This window comes from Chlorocebus sabaeus, chromosome X (assembly GCF_047675955.1).
Source record: "Chlorocebus sabaeus isolate Y175 chromosome X, mChlSab1.0.hap1, whole genome shotgun sequence".
Classification (NCBI taxonomy): Eukaryota; Metazoa; Chordata; class Mammalia; order Primates; family Cercopithecidae; genus Chlorocebus; species Chlorocebus sabaeus.
This window is the reverse complement of record NC_132933.1, coordinates 45,646,451-45,667,346: the sequence shown is the minus strand read 5'-3', so window position 1 is coordinate 45,667,346 and position 20,896 is coordinate 45,646,451. Positions and strand designations below refer to the sequence as shown.

The window sequence follows — 20,896 nt, the reverse complement described above, 5'->3', positions numbered from 1 at the left end:
GAGTCAGAACCTGCTGCAAATACCTGAGATGGAGGAGAGAGGAAGAAAGGAGGAAGCCCGGGAAGGGAAGACTGGAAATGCCCTAAAAAGTGTCACTGTAATCAGACTCCACCTCCAGTGGGGATAGGAGGCAGGCTGTCGGCTTCCTCAGGGTTTTGGCTAACGGCTTTTTCACCCATTCCCTCAATCCTGCCCAGAGTTACATAAGCAGCAGCTAAGTCAGGGGATGAGAATGACGCAGTGTTGCCACTCACCATGGCCTGTTCGATCTTGTTGTCTATGGCCACCACGCTGGCTCCGGAGGCACTGCCAAGACAAAAAGCAAAGCGACCCATTACCCACTCGGTTCTACTCTGAGTACATGGCAGTTGTGGCCAAAGTCCTCCACCTGCCTTGGCTCTTCCTCTCTCTCTCTCTTTCTCGCCTCCCTGGCCCAGAGTTCCGCACAGTTTGTCCCCAGATCCTTCCTTAGCCCCTGCAGGAAGCTGCATCTCCTCATCGAGGCCGGCTCAGCACTGTTGCCGCCGCCCCGAGTTCCGCCCCGAGTTCCAACCGATCGGAGCTGCAAGCCAGTCCTGGGGCGCACAGGCCACCGTGGCCTGCTCAGACGATATGCAAACAATGGGGGGTGCGACCCGGGGAGTCCCCCACCGTCGGCCTACAAGGTCCCGGGCAAACCTACCCGGCTCTAAAGCTAGCTAGGAATTCCTTCTCGGCTGGTAAGCTTCCGGCCTTCTCCCAAGCGGCGCACGGCACTCGGCCAGCCCCCTGCCCAGCCCTGCCCGGCCCTGCCCGCCGCCCCTCTGCCTCCGGCTGCCTCTGCGGCTGCAGCAGCTCGTTTTCACGGCGCAGCGGCCGCAGGGACGCTTCGACGACGGATCCCAGAGCGGCGGTGACCCCCCCCTTCCTGCGTCCCCTACCCCCGCCCCTTCCCAGGATGCTGCACCGCGGGGAACGGGGACCAGCGGCACACAGCTCGCTCAGAGATCGGGCTGGTAGCCCAGCTCCGGCCGGCGTCCCGGCTCGGTAGGCTCCAGGGTCAGCGGTTACCTGTTGTCCAGCTTAACGGAAACCACATCCCCTCCAAGCAGGGAAGAGAAGAAAGAGATGGAGAAATTGTGCAGCTGATAGACCGCCACCTCCATGGGGGTCTGATACATTTCGGTGTTCATGACTCGGGCTGCTGGGGAGCTCTGGCCGGGTTTCCTGCCGTGCTGGGCTGCTGGGCGGCTGCTGGCAGGCTGCGCTGGGCTGGGCTCTGCGCTGGAGTCCGGCCCTGAGGCTAGGAGCGGGACGAAGGCTGCAGAACGAACCCAAAGCCAGGCAGGCGCTCCAGCTAGAGTGGAAGGGAAGTGACTCGAGGGGTGTCACCTCGTGTGTCACAAACTCCACGGCCGCCAGTCCCACCCAGACTCGGAGATATTTTGGCTCCTGCTTCTTTATATAGGAGGAGCCGGCTGCGTCACATGGCGTCAGGGGCCATGCAAATGAGTCCTGTACCGGGCTTTGTGGCCCAGTTAAACCACATCCCCTCCCTGAACCTTAGGCTGAGACTGTAAACAGTTCAGCGCTTTCTTGTACCAACTGGCATCTCCAAAGAGGGCTCTAGAGATTGATAAAAACCAAACTGGAGCTGATTTCTAGAGAAGTAAGAAATACAAATACCCTAACAAGAGGCAGAGGGCATTCAGTAGAGAACAACGCTAGTTTGAAAAGCTCTTCTTCAGGTGGCAGCCAGCATGCCCCCATGGCTTTGCATGCTCTCCTATGTCATACTCCCTGACACCCGCCCTCACCATCACCGCCTCACCTTCTTCCCAGTCACTGCCCTCTCAGTCTCTCCCCTGCACACATACTTTGTGACCTGCACATTCACATTCTAATCAACCCAGCTTTCCCCTCACCAGCCAGCTGGCATGCCGACCTGCCCTGAACCCCAGCACTCATCCACTTGCCCCTTCCTCTGAATGTTCAGGTGTGGGAGTACTTGTCTGTGGACTGGCACATGTACAGGTCTGTGACATGCATGTAATGCATGCACAGGTCCACTCTAATCTACAGATGCATATGTATGGTGTGCGGGAGCTGAGGTGATTGGGTGAACATGTATGGGAGAGCAGCTAGGTGGGTGACAGAGGAGGTGAGGAGGAGATAGGGTATGGGAGTGAGCACTGGAGTGACCACAAGACGCCAGCCCTTTTCTCTTTGGTCTACCACATTCTACTCTTCAAATAAAATACATTAAACATTATCCAGGATCCCGTGTCTCTATTTTTTAAAAACAAAACTTTGTTACTTTTCTTTAAAAAAGTGAATGACAACACTCTAAACCAAAGGTATAAATATATATAAACAATCCCAGAAAAACACCTGCCCTGTGATGGGCCCAGCCATGCACAGCATTAGAGGGTACTTCGGGAAAAACAGACTCCAAACCATAAACTAGATGAGGTGATTGTTCCGTAATAAAAGTTACACGTTTCCATTAAAACATATTTTCTTTATATTCAGCCTCAAGCTGAGGGGGAAAAAAAAAAACAAAAGCACCAGAGACTTGAGGTCCTTTTCTTCCGCTCCTTCCTAAGTGAGGCCACCTGGTGGACAGAAGCAGGATTGCCACCAGAAGGAGCAAGAGGGGCAGGGACAGGTGATGCAACCGGGAATATTATTTACACAAACCCAGGACCAAAGGAGAACACTGGGTTCCACCACATATACAATAGTTTGGATGAAGTTAAGGCCAGTACCCATGAATCAGTGCTCCACAGGCTGTGGTCCAAAGAAAGATCCTAATGCAATCATGCTATTGGAAAAGTACTGGGGCCTCTTATCAGCAAAGAAGGTAATTATTATTTGCTTCAGGACATTTATCTTAACCAGGTGCCTGGCACCAACACCCTGGCCAAGGCCCCAGACAAGCCCAGTCTGAAGGCCTTGATTTCCTCCCAGCTTCCAGGGCAGTTATGCCACTGAACAACCAACATTTTTGGCTATGGTGTGGTGCTCTATTGGTGGATTCCAGTGGTGATAATATGTGTACAAGAGCCATTATATTGCAAAGTGCTGACCAATAAACTAAGTAAATCTGCTGCACTAGCCCGGGATGGTGTTTTTCTTCATCTCACTTTAGGTAGGAGACAATCCCGATCTCAGGACATTCCGTTAACTTTAAGACACAAGCTCTCTGAACACGGCGTTTGCACTAAGACAAGTGTAGTAGACAGAACAAAGTGCAGACTATACTTATGGATCATCAAGAGCATTCGTTGAAAAAAAACTTCTTAAATCAGGAGCTTAACTAGCATCAGAATTCCCTGATATATTAGTATTAATCTGCCCTCCGCACCACATAAGAGTTTTCTTGGTCCAGAAAGTCTCCGAGCTGACCTTTCATTGGCTTGTTAATTTTTCCTCAACTATTGCTTTCCCCTCTCCTTAAGATTCCAAGGAAGATGATGAGAAGAAAAGGGGACAGAGAAATAAGCTGGGCTGGCAGGGGAAAAACACCACCAGGAAAACAGGGCACAGGACAGAAGTAAAACAGCTCCTTCAACAGGGACTCCCTTATGTGGAGACAGAGGCAGAGAAATCCAGGGGGCATGGGAAGGGAAGGCAAAAGGGTTAAGGTTCCCAGCAAAGCTGCATTTGAATTGATCATTAATTTGTCTAGGGCCATACCTCCCTGAACACACTTGATCTCGTCTGAGTTGTTCATTAGTTGTACTTCAATTATGAAAGCAAACTGAGTCTGAGACTCACTGACAATTGTAGTTACTATTAATATAGCATCAGCTATGGGCAGACACTGTGCTGGCTGCACCACCAACCCTAAGGTATAGGCACTGTCACTATCATTTTACAGATGAAGAAATCAAGGGTCCGAGAGGCTACCTTGCCCAAGGCGGCAAAGGTAATAAATTACAGAGCTGGAACTGCAGCCCAGGGTCTTCCTGACCCAGCGATCAAATTTGTTCCTACTGCACTGATCAGTGAGGCAGGGAATAGGTTTGTTGAATGGGTAGAGGCTTGAATGAGTGAGTTGAGGAAGTTGGTAGGGGGTTTGGAGGTGCCAGAGAGTGGTAAGGAGGAAGAAAGGGTGAGAAGCAGCAGCCCAACTGTTAGAGAGGTCCAGAGACTGCCTTTGAGTTCTGCGAGCCTTGGCTTTTCTAACACGTGAGGCAGAGGAGAGCTGCAATGGGTGACTGGAACAATATCCAACTGTCCAAATGAGTTTTATGAGATGGCCATGCTCACCCACATCATTCCAAAAGGCAGCCAAGCAATCCTCAAAGAAAGCTATCTGTTTGGGAAATAGGAGACATTAATCTAACAGGGTGGCTTCCAGAATGGAACATGTAGGCCTGGGGTGTACAATATTCCAAATCAAGTATGGAGTCTTGGCAGCACAATCACAATCCAGTCAAACTTTGAGTTCCTGAAGCCCCACTCACCGGCACCCTTAATTAACTCCTTTTTCCTCCTATTCCAGCTGTGCTCAGCTTTTAGGAAAATGAGGTCAATAAGAAAACAAGTTCATATCAAAGATTTAGTTTAAAAAAAAAAAAAAAGACTTGGAAAGGAGGTCCCAGGTTCATCCCAGACTCAGACAAGCTCTCATCCTCTCTACATCTCTGGTTCTGTTGAGTGAGATGTGATCACCCTGAGACCTTATGATCCTCCAATAGGAAAGAATGAATGGATCCCAGGGTCCACTGGCTCCCTAAAGGAAGAATATGGACTTAAATGTCTCTGTAGAAAGATTTTCTGGCCAGGCACAGTGACTCACGCCTGTAATCTCAGCACTTTGGGAGGCCGAGGCAGGTGGATCACCTCAGGTTAGGAATTCGAGACCAGCCTGGCCAACATGGTGAAACCCTGTTTCTATTAAAAATACAAAAAATTAGCCGAGCATGGTGGCGCACACCTGTAATCTCAGCTACTCGTGAGGCTGAGGCAGAAGAATCGCTTGAACCTGGGAGGCGGAGGTTGCAGTGAGCCAAGATCGTGGCATTGCACTCCAGCTTGGGCAACAAGAGTGAAACTCCGTCAAAAACAAAACAAAACAAAACAAAACCAAAAACAAAAACAAAAAAAGATTTTCCAACAACAAGGGCAGGGGAGATAAGGGTGGGTAGGAAGGGTGGGGGTGGGGGAAGGAGGAGGAACCCAAAGAGTTTTCTGCTTAACCCTCAGCACACCAGAAAATTTCTCCATCCAGAATAGCTGTTCCACACCTTGCAGTGAGTGGAAATTTGTGCTGTACCTATCCATGATCTGATCCAATATTGAGACTCTCAGGGTCCTTGTGTCCCATGGAAGTGGGCCCCAAACAGGAAACAGTTGCCTAGGCATTCAATGGCCCAGCTACCCCAACATTCACAAATGTTGCCAAATTCTCTTTCTGACATCCCATAACTCACAATGTAGGCTGAACCCAGAGCCAATACGGCAACAGTGCCTCACTGAGGAGCCAGGCCCTTTGCTGGCTCTCAGTTGTAGTTTTAATAGGACATACCAACAAAACAAACATAGCTGACCCTACCTTTCTCAGGGGTGACCTTCTAGATGGAGGGTGGCATAACGAGGACAGTGCCAATTCCCTTCATTTCAGGAGGCCTTAGAAGCCAGCATATTCCCTTTGAGCTGAAAGAAGTGCCTCAGCATTTCCTACTCATCTGTTCCCCTTCAAAAGCCAGACTGGACTCTCTAGGACAAGAGCCCTTCCTGCGCCAGGTTCCCATGGGACAGTAGAACAGAGACCGAGCAAAGTCTGGGCGGCATAACCCTGGGCAGGATCTCAGAGCCCTGATGGCAGTTGGACAGCAGATTCAGGGTGGGTGCGGTAGGTTGGGGGTGGTGATGAGGGGGAACATCTCACTTCCCTTTTTGTCACACTTGAAGTACTGTGTACCACACAGCCAGAAGGAAACTATTTATAGGCAAGTCTTCCTTATTATCTACAGGGAATGTTCCACCCAAAGATTCGGCAGTGTTGCCAGCAAAACACAGGGTCCTGTGTCAGGAGAAGCGGAAAAAGACATGATTCGAGAGGTGCGGGAGAAGCCACAAAGCAAACATTGGGTTAGGAGCTGGAAAAGGAAATACAAAAAGGATATTGAGCACTAGAGCATTAACACAGTGTTAATGGGATGGTTGAAAAACATCCCTCCCCACTTACTCCTCCACCGGGGGCCCCTTCCATCTGAAGCTCTGTCTAGTTCTAATTACTTACTTGTCCCTTTTTCTGAAGAGGCTGGGGGAATAAGGAGGCTGAAATGCCATGGTTTAATTTGTCCTTGCTTCTCACTTATCTTCTCTCTTCCTTCTGGTTCCACTCCAGTGTGGGAGACTATAGACAGGAAGGCCACTGCCACTTACATAGTTACTTTGGTTTCATGGAAAATCCCCAAAGTCCAGAAGGAGGGAAGCAAGAAGGAAAGACGGAGAAAGAGAAAGTGCCTTGTTCTCTGTGGATCATGTGAACTGCCCTGCATGGCCAGGACCCAGAGCTCCGAATTTCGGGGGCAGGAAAATGGGGAGGAGGATGCAGATGCAGATGCAGAAGGCGATGACGAGTGGGAGGGAGCCCAAGGAGAATCTTGGCGGAGATATGGACACTGTCTTGGAAAAGCAGTTCTAGCAATTGATTTGGGGCAAACTCTGGCACTGAATGATGGCAGGGGCAATGAATTGTGCCTTTCAGCTTCCTCCCGTTCAAGGTCCCATGTGAGCATCACAAACAATCTCTGAGTGACACTAGGGACGACAGGCGCAACCAAACCTTGTTTTAACAAGGCATTTTACCCCTCCTGCCCTCACTCAGAGAAGTAAAAAACTGCTCTTGTCAAATCACCTTCGTCACCCTAACTTTGGTGGCTCACCATGGTAGGGGGTGGTTTGTTCTGCCATGTCAGCAGGACTGGAAGTATTGGCGACTTATCCAGGAATGCAGTTTAGCTCAGTGGATCTTAAATTTCATGAACCTTGTGTCAATATTTATGCCTGTCTCCCTTCCCCTTATGCCTTGCAGCTGGGAAAATTTACCTCCATAATTTTTCCAAGCCCTCCTCTTATTTTCCACCCTCCCCATTGTCCATCTACAAGTAGGAAATAGATATCCCTGAAAAAGGCGGTTGGTAAAACTAACCTTGGTAAATGGAGTCACTGTCCTCCTTTCCCCTACCCACACTAGTTGCCATTATCATTTAATTCAATTCAAATCAGTTCAATTCAAAGTTGAATGCTTATTCAAAGCGCAAGGCACATTTCAAGGAAATTTAAAACAGTAAATTGGCAGTACAAGTCCAAAATTGTGCTTCTTTCCAGAATATTCTAGGTCTGTGGCCAATTCAGAAGTCTCCTACTGGTTAGACCTTAGTGAAATGTTTGCTTCAGGAAAAAGCCTCAGGCTTGGGGGTGCTTGGGTTGGGGGGTGGCCTGGGGTTGGAAAGGACCATGCCACTACCATCTGGGGCATCATGGGGCAGAATGAGGCGTGCTTTTCTTCTCCCCACCGTGCCCCTCAACTGGTGCCCACCTAGATAGGATAATGCAGCAGCACGAAACTTGGGGTTTCTGTGGGATCTACCATTCCTTTAACATTGTGGCTGACAGTGCCAGGAAAGGTCTCTCACCCTTGTTCCCTTCCTTAACCCTAAGGCTTTGTAAAGCAAGGGAACAAGGCACAAGTATTTGCTTTCTGAGTTGCCAGTCCCTTTCTTCCAAGACGGGGGTCTTTGCTTAGCGTGGGCTCACCTCTCCCTGCCAACTTCTTGATCTTTGTCCTTTGACCAGCTCCTCTCAGCCTTACACTTGTCCCACCTCTTTCACAGGCAAGTGCTAAGGTTCCTTGCCCTCTCCTACAGACCGGCAAGCATCTTCAGGTAGACAAACAGGCTCCCTCGTCACAGCCCATCCTCTGGAAATCCCAGTGTCCTGCAGCCTTCCCAGGGGCTGGGAAAGAAAGCAGCAAGACTATGGCCACTCTCCACTTTTATGCGTCTGCACCAGCCCTTCACCAGTCTATCCAGGCCAGCGGGACACTGGCAAGGCCTCTCTCCATCCACTCTGCTCTGTGGAACAGTTCCAAGAGCCGAAATTCCAAGCCATTTTCTCTGGCAGTTGCCAGGGTTACTTTGAGTAGCATGTGGAGGACTTGGAGGCTATTGGCAATGCTTGGAAGACAGCAACCAGGAGGATCTTGTTGGGGATGGGGGTGCAGCAGACGAGGGGCCTATGAAGAGGGCAGGAGCACCTGTCTCCATTGTGGGCCCCACTATAGAATGGGTGACCTTTGAAGGGCACAGGTTCTCTAGGGAACAAAAGGATGGTTAATAATGCTGGGCTCTTTAGTTCCTTGGCTATGATGCCTCCTAGGGCCCTTGCTTACCTCACAGCAGAGCTATTCACCATGAGCTCATTTGAGGTAGCTCCTTGATTCTCAGTTGTGGGACTCTATCACATGTGAAGAGGGGTTCTGCAGATTGCAAAGGGCCTCTGGCTCTCCAGCCATCACCACCCACTGCCTCCCACCTTCCAGGATGGATAGAAGGCAGCCTAGCTGGGGTGGGAGCAGTGGCAGGAGGCAGGGGGCACACTACTGCAAGAACAGAAAGAAAAGGAGAAACAGGGCCAACTTCTCCCTGGGGAGGGCCCCCCAACCATGGGAACAGCACCAGGAATCTCAAAGGAGTGTTGGAAGGACTTAAGGAAGGTCTCCTGGCCTGGTTTGAGAATCACTGACAAGGAATACACACAACTTCTCAGGAAGAAAGAGTAGCACGGAAGCACACGCATTTGTGCAAACACCCTCTCCAGCCTTTCACACAGTCTAATAATTCACAGACAGCCAGGCAGAGAGGGGCATCTGCCCCCCTTCCCCGAAGTTTTCACCTTCCCCATGACCCCAAAGGGGTAGTAAGGCCATAAGACATAGCAAGATAGCAAGGTAGGACACTCTAGACCATGCCAGAATGTCAAAAGTCATGGCCTCTGCGCTCTCTGACATCCAGAGCTAGCTGTGTGCTGTGCAAGGGTGACAGGTGACAGGGTCTTAGGGGAAGCTTGAGGTGGTATTCAGGTGGACACAGGGGGAACCAATTTGAAGCCTCACACTGCATACTGTGAACAGGAAGTCCTGGCACTGCCAGAAGCACAGTTTTCAAAGACGTCAATCATGCATTATAATGGGCTCTTTTAAATGAAGGAGAAATAAAAACAAGTACCATTTGTGCACAATCAATCATATGGACGCCTAAGAAATGATTCCCACAGGCTCCTCTTGAGGACAGTTCTAACTAGAGCCAGTCCTGGCATACAGGCCCTCTGTGACCTGAGAAGTGTGATCTGAAGGGCGGTGAGAAAAAAAAAAATATCCCTCTCAGTCAGCTGTTTTCCAGACCGCTACTGTGGTCCTTACAAATGCCATCATGAGAATCATGCCTTTGGGTTCCAATGATCTCTCCTGGAGTTCTTCGTTTATACTTTGAGGAATGAGAACAGCTTCTTTTCCAATGCAAAAAGCCCTGGGAAGGTGCCACGTTCAGCCACTATCAGTTCAAATACTTGAATATGAACTAAATTATAGTATTACTTTCAACAGAGTAGTCAGTGACCAATCAGTGTCAGCAGACAATTGGACACACAGCAGGTAAACCTTGATGGTGGGCTGCAGTGGGCCTAAGGGAGATTGTGGAAAATGCAGGCATCCTGGGCTGCAGCCCTAGCATGTCTAGTGGAATAGGTGTGGGGCAGGAGAAGGGTATTTCTCAGGTGTTTTGGATGCAGCTCTTTTGACACTAGTCCATGGAACTGCTTTTAGGAACTGCTGGCATAAAGGTAAGAGTCAAGAAAGGATCTATCTGAAGAGCCCCTATGGTGCCAGGGGCACTGAGACCCACTTCATGTGACACATTCAGACGAGGCTTGGCATATTCTAGACCTGCTGTCTGTTCTGCCCTTTCTTTCTCTCACTCCTGAAAGTTTGACCAGAATGTGAGTGAGAGCTACTATTAGAGAGATGATCCTGAACATGCTCTGATTTATATCCAAATCTTTGGCAATTTTTGCCTGCCTGTTAAGAGGAACAGATGCCTTTTAAGACACTTCACAGTGGTCAGTGAAAACTCTCAGCCTGGCAGGTCAGGGACATGCGGCAGGGGAGGGATGGGCATCGTTGTGGGAAAGAGAGAACCCAGCATAGAGAAGGGGAAGGGGCTGATTTTTCTCTAACAGCATAGTTTGGTCAATGAACTGGCCCAACCTCCCTTCTACAGGAAGCAGTTCTTCTCCAGCCCTGTGGCTGTCACTGCCCGGTCAAACCTGGGTCAATTCCCAGGTGAAAGGGGTGTGACTCATTCCCCCCTCAAGAACCTGCTGGGGCTGACTATAAAGTCTTGCCAGGATCTCTGCAAACATGCCTGTCCCCACCCTGATCCAAGCCTGGAACTCACCCCTGCCTACCATCCTTACCCAATCCCATTGCTTGTGAGCCCCTCCCTGGCAACAAGGCCATCTCCCCCGCTCACTGACTCCCCTCTCCAAGGGGTAGCAGGAGAGGAATTTACTGTTCTCTGTGGTATGCATCCGGCCTGTCTTTTGGCCTTATTTTATTTTATTTTATTTTATTTTTATGTTTAATTTACATTGTTTGCTAGGTTTTGGGCTTAAATAAACAAAAGCTATGCTTCTCCCCAAGGCCTAGACTTCCTGGTTGCCTGCCAGCAACAGAGTGACCCTTTTAACCTCTTCTCTTCCTCCTTGAGACATTCTGTGTTGGGGGTGGAGTTGAAAGAAAAAGATATTTAGGGTCAAAAACCTGGAAATTCTTAGTGCCAACCTAAAATACCAATCCCTGGCACTTGCCGACAGTATGAATGTTAAGCATTGAAGCCACCTTACCAAGGACAGGCAGCTTTTAAGCCCACAACAAGATCGTAAAAATAAAGCACAAAAATGGAAAGTTCAAAGTATTAGCATTGATTTCTTTTCTTTCTTTCTTTCTTCTTTTTTTAAATCTACTCTACAGATGTCTTTGTACCACCAAGCAAAGACAGAAGTGCCCGGGTCTCTGTGGGTGGGGCCTTTGTGGCACGAGCAACCTTAAAGACCTATAGATACCAGAGTACGGTGGGCCTGACCAAGAAGACTTCTTGCCAAAGCTCATACAACTTAAAAAATAAGGGGAACACTAGCCCCTATGTCCTAGGGATAGAGCTCTAACAGCAAACTAACGAATCCTGGTCAACAGTTCTGACATCCTGTTATTTGCTAAAACTAATAATACCATGGAGTTTGTTGACAGAGTTGCAGAAGAGCTAAAGTAAATATGGAAACCGAGGAACAGCCAAGTATAGACAGTTACTAGCTCAGCAGTTGAGAGGACAAGAGTTTCACAGATACTCCTTGGACATCTTGGGGCACCGGGCACTGAGCATGATTGGGAGATGACCCAGAAGGCATCTGTCAGGTCACTGGGTGATTTCTCTCCAACGATAGGCTGCTGCAATGATGGGTTTGGCCTACAGAGCTGGTACTGAGCTCTCAGACAGACAGTAATGAGATGAAAAATTGAGAGGGACTCCCCTGATGCATTTGTGAAGGGAGTTATGCCCCAGGAAACATCACTTTAGCTCCCATTTTAAATGAACTTGTTCAAGTGGGAAGAAAATATGTCCGAAGGTCGGAGTTTTTTTTCCACCTTGGCCACTAGCCAGCTGGAGCCTTCATGGAAGACCTCTAAACTCTCTATGCTGCTAGACCCGCATCCCTGAAATGGGAGTAATGCCACACAAGGTATGCGTGTTTTACGGATACCCTAATGTCTGGAAACATAAATATATAATTTTATTTTACTTTTTTACAGATCAAAGATGTCTTTGATGACTTTATAAATATTTACCTATGGACTTTATGGACACCCTGTAGGAAGCATAACTGAGCTCTTTGGAGAGTGAAAAAAAAGGGCTACAAGAACGTGACAAACTCTATGAAAAGTAAAAACTCTGGTTCCCAAACACCGCTGGCAAAATGGCTCCCCAAGTGAGCAGCCCTTTTAACACTGTTTCAAATTCATCTTTCTAACCTTCTGTCTGGTTTCAATGTTTGTTCTCATGGTTTCACATATACTGCTATGGGGAGGGGGTAGTTCAAGAAGTTGTTGTTAAAATGGAGTCCATATTTAAATTATTCTCCTGAAGGTCCTAGCAATGTTTCCCTGTATGTAGAACTTCTAACTTGCACAACGTTTTGACCCCAAGAACCACTTTGGTAGTACAAACAATCAGTAATCAGTAAGACCTCTATTCTTTCTAGCAGTACTGAAGGCACAGTCAGACAAGACTACGACTGAAAATGGGTCATGCAAGGTCTCAGGTGAGCACTGATTGGCTTTCTACACTAGAATATAAACCTTGTGAGGGCAGGGGCTTATCTTATTTACTACTGTACACCCAAGGCTTGGACCGGTGCCTGGCACGCAGTACAAATGCAGTAAATACATGCTTAGTAAGAAAAAAAAAAAAAAAAAAAAAGATTGTCTATGTGTTAGGACTTTGCTAATGGCCTCGTGGAGAACTATGGGCACATTCATGAATTAGTCTTCTGTTAACACTTTAATTTGGGGACAATCATTGTTTGAGAGAAACTGTGCAGTTACAAACACAAAAGACCTGTGAAAATCAAACATACTTGGGAAACCCAAACATAGTTTAATTTAGTAACTGGCCGCTAATGACCTGGAAGCACGGCTCAACCACTTAAGTAAAAGGGATAATTCACCCATGTGTGTGCTCCTGGTTCTCCACTAATGCTAGGACTTTGGTCAGTTTCCATCTTTAGCTAAAGGGGCTGGGTCGGTTGGGAACAGGTCACCCACAGTGAGCAGTAGAGGGTGATAAAGCCCAGGAGCAGGGTGGCCAAGTCTCAGCTGGCACCAATATCAAAGAGGGATTTAGGGCTAGCAGGCCTGACGCTCTGAGTGAGTGGCAGCCATATAGCTGGAATGACGGGAGTGGGGGGAGGACAGAAACCATCTGGACTAAAAATACCCTGATACTCACTAAGATAAAGGAAATTCTCACCATTAATGTCACCCTTGGGTTTGAAGTCTTGAGGTGCCCTGTTAAAATGGAAAGTCTTTCTCAGAAGGGGAATTGTTTAGTTTTTCTCAGGGAAGGGATGTGATGACCTGCCTCAGCTTGATCAGAATAGTGGGAGGGGCTTCTGGGAGAAGTAACCCAGGCTGGCTAAGTATAGACTGGTGGGGTGCTGCCTAGGGTGGGGCATCACAATGGGTCCTGGTTATCTGGTGGCCTTGGGATTTCAGGGGACAGGCAAATGTGGCCAAATATTGAAGACTCACTGGCAAGAAACCAAACTGCCTCTGAGTGGGCAGCTTTAAGAGTAGTAGAGTTTAGGGCAAAGGAGATTGTTTTCTCCTTCTGTTCTTGGTAAATGAAAGCAAGTTGTTATGAAGATGTCGTGAGGAGCAGCAAGGCTGCCTTGAGCATATTAGGGATGTTAATCTTCAGCGCTCCCTGCCTGGGAGACCCCGTTTGCTTGCTCATCAAAACATCCTCCCCGGGCGCATCCTCCTCCAGCTCTACTGCCTCATTTATATGGTGGCATAGCTGAGAAATAAACCCCCAGAAGAGTCTGTGGCTGCTGGGGGTTGATGGATTCTTAATCCCTGGGGTAATTTCTTTTTACCAAGAGCCTGCTGTGAACCCAAAGGAATGAGTCTAGTGGGAGAAATTCCAGGCAGAAGGGCAGGACGCTGAAGGAGCTTTCTTTGACCATTTTCTGCCACTTTCTGCTGGCAGTGGCCTTCTCAGCCTGTGCACCAGTCAGCCCTGGCAGCAGACACAATACTGACACTAGAGCTGGCGAGGGAAGCCCTTGCCCCTCATCACCACTCCTTCTTGCCGTTGTAAAACTCTGGAAAAACCTCAGCCCTGGAGCTCCCTCTAGTTTGACCAGGTGATAGCCAATTGCCTGACACTAGGTAGAGCTGGGCCGATAGAGGGAGGCAGGGGAGTGGGGCTGGGCATCCCCCCCTCCACCCCCGGGGCCCCGTTGTGAGGTGTTGACAGCTGGGAGAGGACCTGAAACCAGTTAGCCTGGGGCTCCCAGCCAGCAGTGTATTTTCATCTTGTTTTGACTGGGACCGTCCTCCCCTGTGTAAACACATCCATGTCAGGGGGAAGAAAATGTAGAACAGCTTAAAATAAATGGGTGGAATGCCTCCCACTCATGAATCACCAGTGCAGGGAATGCCCTGCAGGTGGGCCTTGCTTTAAGCAAATCTGACATTATGAAAATTTTAACTTAACAAGAGGGCAAGGATGGACAGCTGTTAGGACTTGACCTACCTCTGGGAGATCTCAAAGCGTCATCGGGTCCAAATAATATCAGCAGCTCCCATGTACTGATTGCTTAGTGAGCACTGCGCTAAAGACATTAGATACATTAACCTTTTGAATCTTGTCAACACTGTTAGGAGTTGGGTATTATCTTATCATTATACCTGTTTTGTGGATGAGGAAACTGAGGCTCAGAGAGGTTAAATAACTTGCCTGGGGCTACACAGCAAGCAAGTGGCAGAGATCAGATGAAACTCCCTGGTGTGTGATTTTAAAGCACTGGGCTGTCTCTAGCTGGAATTGTGCTTTGTTCTGAGGAGGGTTCCAGGCCCAGCTGCACTCCAGGCAGTAACTGGAACCTGCACTAGTGTTCCTTCCCACTGAACTTTCTCCATACAGCTGCAGAGGAATTTGAAAAGGGTCCTTATCAGGGTCAGGGTGGGGAAGGCCTTGGGTGGGGGCTGTTTCTTTCAATTGACTAAAGGACTCCCAAGGCAATTAATTCCCTGGAAGAGTAAGCCCCCCTGGAATGCCAGGATGGGATGGATCTTCTCCATTTCAGTTCAGGGACTGGCAGATTGTTTATGGGCAGCTGCTTGACCAGTCTCAGGGCAGGCCACTCAGTAACTGCAAATAAGTACAAACTACCAGACAGCAGGCTGGGGAGGGGACAAAAGACCAGTATAATTCAGTATAAGCAAAAACCGAATGTAAACACATATTTTGAAACAAAATGTCACCAATCATGGTCTGTGCAGGGCTGGCCCCCAGGGTAAACTGTGAAAGTACGAGTCTGTCTTCAGAGCCTTCCTGCTTCCTTTTCGGGTACCTTCCTCCTATCTGTTCCTTTATGCCACCTGTGCCCTCCTGCTGCCTGGAGTTTGATGGGTCCCATAGCTTCAGGGGTGCAGCAGGGGACCTGCCTTCCTTAGCAATGCCCTCTTTAAGAGAGACTCCCAGTCTCCTTCACAAAAATCAAACGTAAATGGCCTTTGGCATTTAAAAGGACAAATCGAAGAAATTTGTTGGTGTAAATTGTAGGTAATGGCTTAACACATTTTTCTCAGTCAGATCACAGGGGCTTTAATCCAAAGATTTCGGTCAATGCTATAATTTTAGTCATACGTAGGGGGTGGTGGGGAAAGAACAAGCTGGAGAGATACAACAGTGGGGGAAAGATTGCTTATCAGTGATGTTCAAATCTTGCCAAGTTGGCCACAATTGACTGTGACTCTAGGTAAGGCTGGCTGTATGAATGTACAGGGGTGAATACTATGCTCTTATGCTTGTGCCGTATTCTTTCCAGAGCACAGTGGAAAGAGCACTGGAATAGTAGTCAGGAAACCTGGGTTCTGGTCTGAGTTTGCCCCTGACTACCAGAACAGAACAACCTTGAAAAGTTCCAGAACCATTCTGGGCCCATTTCCCCTAACTATAAAACGAGAGGGTTGAGGCTGTAAAATTATATTTATTTGGGTGCTTTTTTGATGAATGATACCTCTATTTAGACTGGGAGCTATATCCAAAGTTTCCTACAACAGTGTCTGGCATATAGCATGTGCTCAATAAATGGATTGTGTTGAGTGAAATGAATGAATGAATGGCGAGAGTGACTTCTAAGGTGACTGCTCAGTTCTGATAGTCTCAGCCTCAATCTCCTCAGATGCAGCTATTTGCAACCATGCTTCTTGAGTTAAGAGGCCTTGGCCAAGAGCTGGGTGAGGTCTTCAGGCCCTTGCCCTCAGGACCAGATCATGTCTGCCCCCATGGGGTGCAGGGGCAGCCTGAGCTGGGGATAAACAGATCTGAGACAAAGGCAGCAAGCAAGAGCTTCCAAGAGGTGCGGAAGGCTTGCAGGATGCTGGATGGGGGTCGGGGGAGGGAGAGGGCTGTAGGAAGGGCAGGGTAGGTCAGGAGGAGGAGCCAGGGGAGTAAGTTTTACAACATTTTCTGTAAAACGGGAAACCTAGATAACAGAGACCTGACGGGTGTCTGGGCTGAGGTAGGGAAAAGTGCCGAGTCGCATGGTGACTCAAGGTCAGGAGCTGGAATGGGGCCCAGAGCTCTCAAGCCTCTGCTCACTCCCTTGGGACTGGCCCTTGGCTCTAGGCCAGCTCCCTGAATAGTTCCCCCAACCCCCACCCTGCCCCTCCAGGATTTCAGCTTCTTAGGCCAGTCTGCTTCCTTGTCCAGCCACTGCCTCCACTGCCCTCCCTTCCCCTCCCTCTGCCAAGGCTACATGGAAGTCCTTCTCCAAACTCCCTCCAAGGACTCAGCACTGGGGCCCAGTGCAGTCACCCATTAGAGCTCTCCAAGGCCAGGCCAGCTTCTGGGCAGACTGGCCCGCCTTCCCAGTGTTGCCCACATTCACACTCTGACATAACTCCTCCCTTCCTTATGCAAAAGGAGGCTTTGCCAGCGCTACCTTCCTCCCCTTCAAACACCTCCCCCTCTCAACCCACCCGTGCCCTACTCCAGCCTACTCCATCACCCAAGCCTCTAGGGACACTCCCAGACATTGTTCTCAGGTGCCAAGATGTTCTTCCTTTCCCTCCCTACTCTTTCCTTCAGCAGCACCCTTTCACATTATAACAGGGGCTGCAGTTCCAATCCAAAAGAGTGAATCTTCAGGGGTGAAATTTTAAGTATTAGTGAGTTGGGAGACAGAGAGATTTATGGGGCAGAATTCCTTCCCAGTATTCTTGACATAACACTATGGAGATAGTTACCCACTCTAGATACTCATTAGGCCAGTTCTGGACTTTGCTGCCCTGGGAGTTGGAAGGCTGAAATTCTGGTCCCACCTCTGCCATTAAAATAGTCTATGTAGGCTAAGTGTGGTGGCTGACACCTGTAATCTCAGATCTTTGGGAAGCCGAGGCGGGAGGATCTGAGGTCAGGAGTTCGAGACCAGCCTGGGCAACATTATGAAACCCCGTCTGTACAAAAGAATTTTTAAAAATTAGCCAGGCGTCGTGGTGCACACCTTTAGTCCCAGCTACTCCCGGCCGAGGAGGGAGGATTCCTTGAGCCCAGGAAGTCGAGGCTGCAGTGAGCTGTGATTGCACCACTACACTCCAGCCTGGGTGATAGAGTGAGACCCTGTCTCAAAAACAAAAAATCTCTGTGTAACCTCTAGCAAATCACTTCATCTCTCTGCGTCTGAATTTCATCTGTCAAGTGGGGGTAATTACCCCTGCCGTACCCACCTTGGCAGGGCTGTTACAAAAATTAGAGACAATGTGTGCATGCGTGCATGCACAAGTGCACAGGCATGCATAACACAGAGAGAAAGCATGCGCGCTTTCTACATGGCAAGACCCTGGACAAATATTAGGGATTATTATCCCTGCTCCCACCTCCACTGCAATGTGCTTGAAGTACTCATTCAGGTTACTTGGTAGAGCTCTCTTCACAAAAAAATGCCAGTGTACCTTAGGCCTGCCCCTTTCTTCTCCCCCAATTTCTGTCCCTCCCCCAAGGCTTGGCCCTTAGCCACATTTGGTCTCCTGCACACCTCCACCCTGCTTTAAGAACATCTCCCACCCCACCCTTATCCCCCTCACCACCCATCCTGTCCCCTCAAGCCTTCCTCCACCAGCTGAGGGCTTCTTGCCATGCTGTCTCCTTCTCTTGCTACTGTGCCGAATGACCCCGCTTTTACAGCCCTGACCTTGGGCCCTCTCCATCAAAGCTTTAAAGAGGAAGGGACTCTGGGGGGTAATGACTGAACCTAACAATTTTCTACAGAGACTGAGCACAATGCGGAACACCCAGCATGTGCTCCAAAAACACACCATTGTTTGGTTACTTGCGCTGGGGAAGATGTTTGGGGTGGAGTCTGCTTTGGGGCTCATGAAATCTTGCCAGATAGACAACTGCCTGCCTCACCTCTAGGTTCGGCAGGCACTGCCCATCTGATCTTCCCACCCATTTTCCCCTTCACCTCTCAACCCAGAGAATGGGCTGGGCTGTTTCATCTCTAGGACCTGCACACTAGAATGTGATTTCAATCCTCCCTGGCCTAGTGCCACTGAGTTTCTCTGGTCTCCCCACCTTTCCCCCAGGGATGACAAGCTAAGGAGCAGTCTGGGGCACCCTCTAAATTTCCCAGCACAAACAATCAGCTCCCTCTGTAGGGCCACACCCAAGAGTCTTCTCACCTGAAGAAATCTGGGCTTCCCTTCCCAGAATTGAGGGTTTTGGGCTTTGACCTAGGGGCTGGAAAATGGGGCCCACCATAGTACAGTGTGTATCTAACAGCTCTACTCCTATACACGGTGATGATATTCTCCTTGGCTGGAATGTCTCTCGCTCTGAAAAACACTGGGGAGAGTGTGTCTCCCAAATTGTGCAGGCAAAGCCCTTGCTTTCATCCAAATACTCCCTCCAGGCTGCATTTCAACCTTCCTCTTTGCAAAGAAGGAAATCATAAGCAAAAGGTGACCTTGCTAGACCTTGCCAGGGAACTGGTCACAGGGTGGCAACGCATGGCCTCATTTTTTGGCCCCTGCCACCTGTCTGTCTCCCTCCCTCTGTCTGCTGCTGGGGCCTCATGTTGGCAAGCAAGTTGGGAGGAGGTGGGACTCTCTGGAGAGGCCATCTGGGGAAGCTGGTCCTGTAATGGAGGCGAAAAAGGTGGTCTTAGGGGACCAAGGCTCAGGCAGGTGAACGTGAAGACTCTGAAGCAAGTGAGGGAAGAGGGAAGTGGGAGGTTGGCAAGAAAGATCATAAATTGTCACTTTTTTTTTTTTTTTACCAGTAATGGTAAGAGTAATAACAATAATAATAGCTACTACTTATTGAGAGTTTATTATATACCAGGCACTGTCCAAGCACTTTTCACGCATTATTTTGTCTATTGTTCACAACAACTCTATGTAAAAAAAAAAAAAAATTGCAGATGACAGATGAGGAAGCAGAACCTTATAGAGGTTGTAACCAGCCCAAGGTCACAGTTAGAGCTGGGATTTGACGATCCAGTTGACTCTAGAACCCACAGTTTTCCCCCTTACCCAACCCTCACTGTCCTTGCTCCAAGCATGGGTCGTCACTGAAGGGTTCACCAGGCACCATCCACCACAGTTTGGCCTCTCAAGGCCCTTGGAGCCTCAGTTACTTGAAATTGTTTTGTTTTGTTTTGTTTCACTCCTTTTTTTTCTCCCTAAGAGGCCAACATACCAATGAGGGATTTGCTTAATAGCATCCAACAGATGGGGCAGGAATCACGCAAGAGTACTGGACTCTGAATCAGGAGAAAGACCAACTTTGCCCCTGGTCCTGCCATGAAATTGTCATGTGACCCAAGGCAGGTTGAATCCCCTCAGGGCCTTGGTTTCCACACCTGTTCAGCACTATTCTTGGTCCTGGGCAGGGATCAGTGATGTATAAAATTCAAGAGTATCAAAGACTTAGTGATGGGCCCTTGACCTCACTCTCCCCAGTGGAAGAAGGCCTGGCAATTTGAAAGCATTTCAGCTCCCCACCTTCCACTTGGAGATCATGAGTCTGCTGTAGCATTCACCACCACCCTCAGCATTTGATTCCAGGACCAAATAAGACCTCCATGCCAGGCAACGGCTCCTCACCAGCATGCCCTCCAACCAAGCCCTCTCTCACTGAACATGCGTTAATGTCCTTTCCAATCACCCCTCTGAGATGTCCTTGCCTTGCTTTTTCCTTCCTCTTCTCCTTTTTCCCCTCAGCACCCACCTCCCCAGCTGACTGTTGCTCTCAGAATGCCATTCTCCTTCACTCTTGACATATGTAGCTGACCCATACCAACCAACTGGCTTCTTCCCTGAATGCACAGTTCTCCCCTTTGGCTTACTTGGCATCTTCTGGCTTCTTTTTGTTGTGTTTTGTTTTTTCACATATTCAAAGAGATGAAAGGAACTCTGAAGATGAACTGGTTCAATTCTCTCCCTTTTTGGGGTGAGGAAACTGAAATGTGGGTAGAGCCAATGACTTGCCCAAGGTCACACAGACAGGTAGGGACAGAGTCAGTACTCCAACCAGGCCCGTGTAATTCCAGAGCCTCTGCTTTTTTACTCTGCTCCCTTGGCCTTTAGGCCTTGGCTCGCCAGCCACCATCACCATCCCCTTCTCCAAGTGTACCTCTTTTTCATGACACACCACTGAGCACTGATTCTATTCTCTAATTGTTTGCTATGTGTATATCTAGTTTTCCCAACAACAAAGCAGTATGAGTGGTAAGGGGCTAACTCATTCCTCTCACTTGAATGAGGTACAGAGGAGGGAAGCGACCTGCCTAAGGTCACACAGCTCATTAGTGATAGAATTGGGAACAGGATCTTGGTCCCCAAGCCTCAACTTGGGGCCACTCCCACTACACCACAATGCAGCGCACCTCTCTTTCTCTCCCCATTTCCCCCTTCTGTGCTGTCGTGGAATTTTACAATCTTGTCCCTTTCTTCTTTATATTCTTCTTCTCATTCCTAAATTCTGCATTTTTCATAACAAGCCTGCTGGATTTTAGAACTGGAAGGGACCTCTACCTGTCACTTAACAGACGA

General features: G+C 48.8%; 1 protein-coding gene across 4 annotated transcripts in view; it reads right to left on the bottom strand.

Annotated features, from left to right (window-relative positions):
- TSC22D3 (TSC22 domain family member 3) overlaps positions 1-20,896 on the bottom strand; it is a 63,413-nt gene that overhangs the window by 2,437 nt on the left and 40,080 nt on the right. For 2 of the 4 annotated variants that reach the window (XM_007992511.3, XM_007992507.3), the window contains exon 3: positions 255-306. In XM_007992511.3, the coding sequence (XP_007990702.1) occupies positions 255-306 (52 nt within the window). Of the gene's footprint in view, positions 1-254; positions 307-682; positions 878-1,050; positions 1,426-20,896 lie in introns of those variants that run through there. The other 2 variants (XM_007992509.3, XM_007992512.3) reach the window with 2 other exon arrangements.